We start from the raw sequence: 11,315 nt of genomic DNA, 5'->3' as shown, positions 1-11,315 counted from the left end.
TTCCGTTCTGTGACATTTTCTCACACTCACGAGTTTCACAACATGAAAATAACCAGTTTACTTAATTTGCCTGTTTCAACGTTTCAATTTTGTTTCAGCACCATGGAATCTTTCCACTCGCCTCTGCAACATAAACGTCACAGATTTAAGTGTTGACCCTCGGTGCTGAACGATGAGAACGCTTTGATGCTTGATAGGATTGCAGCAATCTGGCCTGTGCCTGAAATGTAGCGTTATTAATAAACTACAGAACACAAGCAAAAGAAAAGCATGTACAACCAGGTTCATCTCCCTCTGATCACACAGCCACAGGCATCTAATGGAAGCAATGCCGGGTCTTCTTCTTATCGTGAGTGAGCCCTGATAAGTGGCGTCCTGTCTCCATCCTGCCACGTGTGCCCCTCAAACCACCCCCCCCCCCCGACTCATTACCTCCGAGTTGACCTCAAACGTTTTAACAGCCCTCATTGTTTGAAGAGGCCCATCTTCTCGTCATCAGAGCTCCAGCTGCCGCTGCTAAGATGCTCCAAGTGATGGCAGACAAACTCAAATACTGGCGTGCTGACTCAGGTCGCTGCTGTAACAGCGGCGTCTTCAAGGATTTCCATGTCTTGCCGGCGCTCGCAGCTCCATCGCCTCATTTCCAGTTTAGGCCTTGTTACGAAAGCTTCTGTTCCAACAGTTACTGAATAACTCAAGCAGGGAGTACTGTTTCACAACAACCAGTAACTGATGGTGTTTTTTATGTAACTAGACCAGCTCTGTTGCCCACTGCTTACTTTTGTGAAAAACATGACCACCACTTCTCTGTGACTCCAGAAAGGAGGAAGAGCCAGCCACGTATATTGAGCTTGAACGTAACTGAAGGTTAAGAACTAAACTGTCTACAACCACGTTTAGAATCTGTCATGTGCTTCATCCGGTATAATCCACATCTTCTTAATCCAACCATATGATCAGTAATCTGAAAACACTTATAGCTAAAAGAAAAATATCTATAAACTCACAGCACAGAATCTTCAGCGTTCTAGTTTGTTCGCTCTAACCCTAAATCAAAGTGTTTTGGATGACTGCGCAAACTGCTGTATGAATGATTGTGGAAAATACCAGACGATGACCTTAGCATGATCGTTCTCAGACAATTGGCCACTAGTATCAAGCTACATGTACGTGGCTGGCTCTTTCTACATTCCAGTGTCACCAAGAAATAATGTAGGGGGGCAAAATAATAAATTATGAGCTTAAAATGCCCTTTTTTAGGAGATCACTTCAAAAGATTTCAAGAACATTTTGAGCCGACACTTACTTGTACAGTAAAATGCTAGAACCCAGATACTTACTTCTCAGTGTGTTATTTTCTATGTTCAGACAGTTCTGTGCTAGCCCTTGATATTCCAGGCCATCAATGTCTGCTAGAACATTCAGGACCACTCACAACAATTACAACGTCTCTACGTCTAAATCAGCCTCTGGTCAGACGGTCCTTCAATCCCATCACATAAACTGGAGCTGAGTGGAGCTGCTGATGCCGATATTTCTTGTTGACGGGTGTGTTTCTCTCTATAAAGAACAGCATTAGTACAGAACACAGTGATACCAGGAATGACCTAAACAAAACCTGTATTTGGAAAAAAACAGTGAACTTTAAAAAGTGAAGTCCATGTTTTTACAAAACCAGTGAGATTTACAACAAGAAGAGGCTGCAGATACAGAGGCGAGATGAGATGGAGCAGATTAACACAGAAGAACACAAGAGTGGAAGGAATGCATTGGTCTTCGTGTCACAATTTGATGCTGGTGACACCAGAGAAGGATGGGGGTGGGGGTCTCACTTAAAGGGATAGTTCGGATTCATTAATGCGGGGTTGCACAAGGTAATCGTCTGCACTGCTGATCAGAGCAACTTCCATGCAGAGACGCATTTTTTGTAGTCCAGCAGGAAGCTAGCATCAGCGTGAGTTCACTCAACCACTTATGTTACGTTCCTCAAGATCATTGTCACGAATGAAAACCACTCCGTTTATTTTTGAACAGTAAATGCAGTGGTTAGCAGTACAGAGCTAACGTTAGTCTATGAAGGCATGACTTCCATGTTCCTAAAGCTGCTTTAGCTTGTCCCTTCAGTGAGATGGCCTCCACAACCGCTCTCGTCTCATTTAGCCACTTGTTAGATGCATAAATGCAGAGACACACACAGTTCAGTATTTATTGACGTATCTCAGGTCATCCAGCAGATGCTGAATGCTTCTTGCACTTGTGTTAACCACAGACCTGATTTCAGGCATTTCACCAAGAACCCGTGAGGGAACCCGACCTTCAAAAGATTTCGGTGGATAAAACACATTATTATCTGCTGAAAGGTCTTTGCAGTGAAGATGCACACGTGGTGAGGGTAAGACCCATATTATGAATGACCACCTCACACAAACCATACCAAATATCCCGTTAGCAATACAATCTTTGAAACTGCCTGTCTACATGCTGCTGAGCAAGGCACTAAAATGCTGGAGCTGCTTGTTTGCTGCAAGTAAAAGAAGGAAGCTCTGATGTCAGACTGTCTATGGCCTGAAAAACCCTCCAGATGAAGTGAAACTGAAGAATGTTTAAGCTGCTGTCACTTTCACACCACAAGTACTCGTGAGAGGAGGAGTTTCCTTTCCTCCTCACTAACAGTCGGAGCATTTTCATTAGTTAGAGACTGTGAACATTAAGGCATGAATACACACGCATACATTACCAAACATATTCTCACAAACGCACAGCAGTTGGAAGTCTGTCAGTATCTGGACCATCAAAGTTGAATCCTACAAAGAGGCGCCGGTCCAGATGTAGAGTGAAAGGTTCTGGAATCTTCACATTGAAAATCAAAAGAAAACTGATCAAACTGAGCAAAACAGGAGGACGTCAGTAACCGTGACACTTCCTACTTGGCTGCCTCAGCAGGAACCAAACCAGGTACGACCACGAGGACGTGTCACCTCTGTCACGGTTGTAACAGCCCAAACCAAAATTAAGCCTTTAAAGAGATGAATCAATGTGTGGAGCCTAGAACTTAACGGCTGAGATCAGAATTCAGATGTAACATCCAAAGTGTGAGGAACGTCCCTAAAACCAGAAAATACAGTGTCTTCTAACCTGGCAGCCAAAACTGACCCGCATCACGACTGCACCTGTGTTTTCATTGAGCCAAACTGGCCTTCAGCAGAAATATCACTATGTTTCATAATCTGAGAGTCATTCTTGCCTCCTTCCCCTTTTGATCAACAAACAGAAAGTGACACAGCTGAAACTGTGTGGTCTGCTTGGCTGCATGAGAGACCAAGAACACAAGGCCAACCAGATGCTTTACTCAATGTTCTGGAGGAGGAACAAGGTAAAACATGAACCTGCATCCAGACTGGAAGGAACATGACAACTCATCATCCCTCGAGCACACTAAACTAGGCAGCTGAAACCCACGCTAGCTAGCTTAGCACAATAAACAGTAGTGGAGGTCAGCGTACCAGAGTTAAAAGTCAGATTTTAGAATCTGACAAGTAGCTGGAACAACTTACTTGACAAAGCCACAACCACAGTGGCTTGCCTGCCTTGTTACTTCCTCCTATGTATTTCCACACACACACACACACACACACACACACACACACACACACACACACACACACACACACACACGTTTCCATCCACCTGCTCTTTCAATCTGAGCTCCCCCAAAACTATTTGATTGCCATTTTCAATTTTATGAAGAAACTGAACAGAGCAGCATAGAAGCCTTGCCGCTAACCACTGTTTTGGTGGTATTATTGCGATGTGGCACAACCAGGAAACACAGAAGAACAAACGCTCGTCTCTTACAGCTCACATGACCAAGGCACTGACACTACATATGGCCACATCAAGCTTAATCATGGCTGGCTGAGTATGAAAGGATGAACAGGGTTACTACAGGATAAACCACAATCCCTGTTTGATGACGAATGACTGAGCAATGCTAACACTTCCAATTTACTACCAGTAATTGTGCAAAGCTAACTAGCATGGGTCTCAGCTCCCTGGTGAAGCACAGAGGAGAGACCAGTCTCTGTCTTCTCATCTGGCTCCGGGGACGAGGAACATAAATGTGTTTCCAAAAAGGCTGTGTTCCTTTCAGCCTGTCCTACTTGAAGGAAAACCAGAACTTTTCTTTTTCCCTACTACCAGTAAAAACACCAGTGCAGGGGCTACAGGGCTGTTCATCTACTTTATTAATCCAGAGGTGTAAAACCAAACTTGGTGCCTGAAGTTGTGACGACAACTCAGATGAAACATGGTCACATCTTAATGGAGTTGAATAACATTTTGTTGCTTGTATGCACGAGTTTGTGATCAGACCTCTCCAGAGGACATTTAAAAGAAGCTCAATTTAGCTCACTTTTACTTCCCTCTCTCCAACAAGCAAAACCAGTACAAAACTAAAGACTTGCTGTATTTCAGCCATCTGGCGCTGTGCTGTTGCTTTCCACAGTTGTTCACTGTATCAGCAGAGCTGCACTACAGCAGGCTTGCAGTACATGTGTAGAATTGCATACATAGAGTATATGCATGTATAAAAACACATGACATTGGACATGTGTGTACAGTAAGGACACTTAGTGTGCTACTTGGTGGAGCAGAGATGGCAGCTGAAGTGAGACAAAAACTTTCTGTGCCTTTATTTTCCAGCTGCAAATTGGAAGGAAGTGTTCTGGGTTCAGAGCTGAAACGCTCGTCTTACCCACAGACGGAGGTCTGATAGGAAGAGGGTCTCAGCAACAGCTGATCTGGAGGACAGAAGGACTGGGCAGCAGCTAGAGAGGGGAATGTAACTGCTGACCATGTTTATGTGCATCTCTGGGTCTGAGGGATGAATTACGCCAGACACCATCATTTCATCTTTCGTATTAACGCTTGTTCATCACTACAGTGTGAAACTACAGGTATAAAAAGATGTTGGAGGAGAAGGAAAATGACAGAGCAGAGGCAGGTGTATAATTACCAGAGCGGGGCCGGACCGAAGGCCAGTTCAGTTCCCCTGGTGTCATTTAGTCTAGATTTTGTTGGATTTGCTGTGACTGAATGATTAGATGTGAAAACCAGCAGCAAATTAACATTTGCAGTTTTCCATCAGTAAAAAATTTCACAAATCACACCTTAAGTGTAAAAATACATGTTGAATTTGTACCTGAGTTTGTGGTAGCTAGTAATGGGAATCTGTTCAGTCTTCACACACATGCTTGAATATCGTCCATGTTTGATATCAACTGGTCCATGAACAGGTTTTTAGTCTTTTCAAGATTTGTTAGCCCACCCACAAATTTCCCAATGTCTTTGGACAGGTTGTGGCATCTTAGCGGTGAACTAGGGACTATTTGCTACTGATGTCACATCTTAAGTGGAAAAAAAAACTTTTCAGTAACAGGAGAGATGGAGTAGTGGAGGTTTGTACTGTCACAACAATGAGACCAACAAAATCGGTTACTTTCACATTATGTGAGCATTTAGTGGCTGATCAGCTGGTTTCACACCAGATCAGGCACATTGGCAGTCTGCACACTTCACTACAGGCGCTGTTTGTGTGATCAATGTTATGAACTGTTGACTAGAAATGAGGAGATTTCTGACCCTCAAGATGGGCCTTTTCTTTCACTTCCTCCCCTTGAATTAAAAAAAAAATGGGCATCAACTCAAAGATGAAAGCAGCCGCTCTGCAGCGTACCACACAACAGTCGACTGTCCATCGGTTGCTCAGGAAGCTTCTACAGCTTGGATCTCCTGCGTAGGATTGGCTCCAAACGTGATTCGGTTCAAATTCCCCACAGCTAAAACGCACTACAGTCGTTCAAAATAATGAGGGAAATTTATTTTCACTGCAGAGCACGATTTGCTCTGAACTTAGCCGTACTCACAAGTACAAGTATTAGTGGGTGAGAATTCATCATGAGAAAGATTACACAAAACCTTCCAGAGTGACTTCCTCAGAACATGGAGGGGGGTGTAGGCAGTCTGAGGAGGAGCAGAATCAGTGGAGAAGTGGGTCCCTCTCGTCATCAAGTGTTTGACAGTAATGTAAATATTGCTGCCATCTACCTGTTGGTGCTCGTTCACAGAACTCAGAAAGCCGATTAAACATCTTCGTACTCATCTTCTTCCTTTCTTCCAGCTCGCTGACTTCTGTCACAGTGAACTGGCAGAATTTTTCTTTCTTGTACTCTTGAGCTGTCAACTCTATGCTCCTTTTGGATGCCACCACATGAACAACTCGACATCAACTAAGCAATCACACATTCATTCCCCCGGTGCATCAGAAAACCATAACGAGCACTTCTGCGCATCAGTAGCTAACCAAACTAGCAGCCGCTGCTTGTCTCTTCATTGCCTTACAAAGATGTGCTCAAGAATAAAAACAATTATTAAACGCCCCCAAAAGGCTGCTTGTGCTCATTTGCTATCTCAAAAGAACCATTAGTTTGAATTCATTCAGGTAAAAGTTACACAATGATACCTCCAGTCAATTAAGGCGAAAGGGTGTGGCAGAGATTACTTGTCTTAAACCGCCATGGTAAGACCAGGCAAAAGGAACGAGTACCACCTATTTGCCCGTTCTGAGGGGGAAGATTCATCCTCATTACTTTTCTGCTTTGGGGGAAAATGCCTTACCAGGTCTGATCTAAAAGAAAATAGGAAGTATGAAATCAACTGGGAGTGCAGCTTCTATTTGTCATCAACAGAGCTTCAAAAATCATCACATCTCACTCTAAAACAAAAGGTAAGGGGGGAAAAAATCTATATTATAATCACAATCACAAAATAGAGATAGCATAACATCAAAACTAATATATCTCTCCATGTCTATCATACTTACAGGAATACAAGACTAAATCAAAGAAAAAGTAATCCATTAAAAAAAAACTCCAGTGTTTACTTTGTGACATGTTTGCTTGTTTACAACAGGACGCTCGTGTTCATAAGGCTACAAAATCAAACCCACCTGATTCATTGGAGAGTCCAACGATTTCCACCCTCAGTAGTAACTTCTGTCTATATGAGGATCTGTACGCGTCAAAGTCTATGCAGTGAGAAAATTCAGGTTTCAGATGGTCCAATAATGAGATTAAGATGTAGAACTAACATTTGGGCTCCTTCAAAGCATCTGAACTATGTGCAAAACCTCACCGTCACACTTTTAAATCCAGCTAAGTCCTTAAAATTTCCAGGTCAGGCCCTTCAATCAACACCAGTTCATGAGAGATCAGCTAAAATCACGTGACAGGGAAATGGTAACTCTGCTGCTTTTCCTCTACTTTCATTGCTGAAAGTGAGAGCACGCATGCGCACACTCTCTCTCTCTCTCTCCCTCTCCCTCTCCCACACTCACACTCTCTCTCTCTCTCTCACTCACACACACACACACACACACACACACACACACACACACACACACACACACACCACCTTATTGCTTCTTATCCAGGGGGAACTCTCCCCACAGTTCAGTGATTCACATTGAAAAGGAGAATATTCCTGCACACCCACTTTACACCGGACAGATCCAAGCACCTTCCAAGTGTTTGACCAGAGCCGTGACCTCTGACACGTGAGCCCGCTCCTCTGTGTGCAGGAGTATTCTGTTCCATCTGAACCTGCATATGCTGAACCTCCTGAGCCTGGAGGTCTTAGAGTTTCATCTAATCCTGTTATGCCTCATTAGGGGGACGATGCAGGATGGTGGACCCGCCTTGGTCAGGAAGGGGTGTTTGAGAAGCTCACTGGCCATGGCCCGCTGAGCCGGGTCTCGGACCAGCATCCGGTCGAGGAAGCCTTTGAGCAGGGGGGAGACCTGGGAGAGGAGCGCAGCAATTAGTCAGGGGTTAAAGATTTGTTAAATGACCAAATTTAGAAATGCTACGTCACACCTAACATTTAATATAGGAAACATTTATTCTGAGACGGAGCGAGCATTAGCAAAGTAGAGTTAAAATGATTTAAAGTTTTGAACAGCAAGAGCCTGAGTACACAGCGACAGTTGTGGTGTTTCAGTTTGTCCAGTCTGGACCATGGAAATGGTCCTGAGGACTGTGTGAAAACAGACAAATGCCAAGTGGCTCACAGCAGATAAAAGGATCCTACCTATTTAGGAAAACATTACAGTTCAGGATACAGTAGAACCTACAAGATACCCCACAAAATCTACTGACCACATGCCTAAAAAAACAACTGGTTGTGAACTTGGGTTTGTCATCAGACGAAAGTTTCAAGAAAAGACACTCTTCCCATTAATTTACATGAATTTCTCATCTTGCATCTTCATCTTTCCCCTCGCAAGAAAAGAGCTTAGAATAATCTAATATAGGATTATTGGTGCCATAAAACTGGCTATACCTTGTGCAGGTTCTTGAGTTTAGGAGGCAGATTGTCTCGAATCATTTTCATGGCTTTGAGGGGCGGTTCGTTGAAGTACGGCGGCTCTCCGTCCACCATCTCTATAACCATGATACCCAGAGACCAGATATCCACCTTGAAAGAGTGAGGGCAGATATGGTTTAGTTTCTGTTCCTCTACCAGAAAATCTGATGGAAACAAAGTGTGAGTGTTACTTCTGGTCCATAAGGAAGCCTGGATATGAGCTCTGGTGCCATCCAATATGGTGTTCCAACCAGAGACTTTCTCCTCTGAACTTCCTTGGACACCTGGGCACAGAAGCCAAAGTCCGACAGCTTCACCTAGAGATAAAACAAAGACCAAGAAACAGGCACAGATACATCAAGTTTACTGTTCACTGAAGGTAACAACAGAAGAACCATCACATTTCTCATACCACATTTGTTTATGTGAATTTGTAGAAAAATGGTTTTCACTGTAGCCTGCAGCTCCCAGCCATGAACCCATATTTTTCAGTGAGGTGTTTAAAAATAACTCAGGATGTCCAGGCATCAGGACACCTGGATACCTTGGAAGGGCAGAATGGAGGTATTTAATGGTTGTTTTGTTCCACAATTGAAAAGTGATCTCATTCAAATTCATGTTTTAGAGATTATTAAAAACCTTGTCCTGTGTTACTGAGCCACAACTTCTTTGCTGTGCTTCAACAATCAAAAAAGGTCAACGGGCTTATGAACAATAGTAGCAGGAGCCTTTTCTGCAGTGCAAGAATGTAGAGAACGTAGGTTTGCCTGGCCCTGCACGCTGCTGAAGGCTGAGGTGAGACCACACTACATACTCTTCCGCTCTAAGCAGGGATGCTTTGGTTTTACATTTTGCATCACATGTGGGATTTGCATGTTTCTGTAGGTGCAAAAGACACAGTTACTATACCCGTCCAGGGTATTATTCACCCATTAGGATGAAAACAATCCCATCTGCAATCACAAAGCCAATGACTTTTTCAAACCCCTTCATCCAAAGAGATGCGTAATTATTTATCATGTGATGTAAAGCTAGGATTAGTTGTTATATCATTATACGAGCAACAGCTGAGCACTGACACGTTGGAGGAGGACTGCCATTATTAATTATTATTTTTGGACCTGGAACGATGTAGGTTGGATGGGGAGGGTGAATGTGATTCATTGTAAACATCCTTGCAGCCAGGCACGAAGGCTCCCTGTGGTTGGCTGTTTTGTGCTTGTTGACAAACTGATAATGGTGTGGCTGAGACCTCAGCTCAGCTGCGGGATCGACACGGAGAGCAAGCAGCATTGTTTAGGTGGTCTCGCCATCCCATCGAGACCACATCTCAACTATTTAAGTACGAACTGCTGTAATTTGAAGGCAGACACTGAGCAGATTGAGCATTTTACAAAAATGGTTGTTGAAAAACTGAACATGATTGTCTCCCCCTTCCAACCATCTGTGGACCCATAATTCTTTTAATCTCCTTTTCTATTGAAAGAAGTACGTGTTAGAGAGGTGCTGGCTCTCTGTTGTCAGTATTGGTGAGGATATAACTGTCTTGTTTGAATAAATGTTATGAAATTGTTAGGGGATGAAGCCTTTTGGTGGCACCATGTGTAAAAGCAGAATGAGCAGCCACATGTAATAAATACTGGCTGAAGTGTTTGTTGACAGTAACTATGTTCCCACTGAGTGGTCAAGTGAAGTCTAAGCAAACTGTGGATATGTTGCATTAAAAGGAAAAGCCATTCACCATATTTCCATCAACTGGTTTGGAGCAAATTAAGTAAGTCACACAATGCTGTTGCATCTTATTCCATCTGTGGGTTTTCATCTCCAATTCAGCACATTTGCTCTTTGCAAAACGGCAATGCCATTGTTAAGTGTAAAGACTTTTTTTCAAAAAAAGATGAAGGGATTTTTTTTTTAAGTTCACACTTTACATCAACTGTCATAAGGCAATATTACAAACTCAGTATGAAAAACTTGACATGTGACACAATGAAATACCTGGGTATCCGTTTACATGGTTTTGCTCTGCAGCCATGGTGGTTTCGTTGTCTGCAGAAATCCTAAACTTGCTTGTCAGCAGGAAGGAAGTGACTTGGTATCAGTCTCAATTCTACCGTCGCAGTTGGCAGAAAGGTCCTTTGTTCCTTTTGCCTGACCAACTGTTGGAAACCAACATTTCCATGTTTCCTCCAGTAAACGTAGATTGGATTTGTTGGTGTTCTGCACCTCTGCTTCCACTTTTTGACAGCAGTCATTTTTAGATCATATTTAGGGATGGGTACCAAGAACCAGTATTAATTGGTACCAGTATGTGATTGAGCTTGTGATGAAGTACTGATAAACTCCGCCACAACTGCACCACGATTCCCATGGATGACTTGTAACATTAATTCAATCAGTCACAGCTGGAAACTGTCTGCTAAAAATCCCAATGATACCATCCCTAGTTAGAGGACTGGTACAGCTAATACCATCTATGAATAAATAACTGCAGTACTTATTTTGTGTGCAGCACAGGAAACTTGTATTTCATCAAAACAAGGTGGATTCAGGACTTCAGTGACATCTCTGCATGTCCTATGACTCATAAAAATCACAGCTGTGTGCTGTTGTGGTTTGACATAAAAAAACAGATCCAGTGGGTCAAAAAAGTATTTGGCAGCCACTGATTCTGCAAGCTGTCCCACTAAAGAGGAGAGGTCTGTAAGGTTCATCGTTGGTCCACTTCAACTGTGAGACACAGAATGGTGAAAAAAAAAAAATCCAGGAAATCACATTGTAGGATTTTCAAAAAGTTTATTTGTACAATGGTGCAAAAACAAGTATTTGATCAATAAAGGTTCACCTCAGTGCTTGGTCATGTGACCCTGGTTGGCAGTGACAGGTCAGACGTG

The 11,315-nt window shown here is 43.1% G+C and overlaps 1 protein-coding gene across 2 annotated transcripts in view; it reads right to left on the bottom strand.

Moving 5' to 3' along the window:
- Positions 1-430: 430 nt before the first annotated feature.
- The window catches only part of pak4 (p21 protein (Cdc42/Rac)-activated kinase 4), a 32,438-nt gene continuing 21,553 nt past the window's right edge, over positions 431-11,315 (bottom strand). For both annotated transcript variants that reach the window (XM_086217033.1, XM_086217034.1), the window contains exons 9-11: positions 8,613-8,738; positions 8,398-8,532; positions 431-7,855 (exon numbers count right to left, since the gene is read on the bottom strand). In XM_086217033.1, the coding sequence (XP_086073159.1) occupies positions 7,700-7,855; positions 8,398-8,532; positions 8,613-8,738 (417 nt within the window). In that variant the 3' untranslated portion in view covers positions 431-7,699. The remainder of the gene's footprint in view (positions 7,856-8,397; positions 8,533-8,612; positions 8,739-11,315) is intronic.

This window comes from Aulostomus chinensis, chromosome 10, assembly GCF_037954235.1.
Source record: "Aulostomus chinensis isolate RoL2024-O1b breed Wild chromosome 10, RoL_Achi_v1.0, whole genome shotgun sequence".
Classification (NCBI taxonomy): Eukaryota; Metazoa; Chordata; class Actinopteri; order Syngnathiformes; family Aulostomidae; genus Aulostomus; species Aulostomus chinensis.
This window is presented reverse-complemented; position numbering and strand designations above follow the sequence as displayed.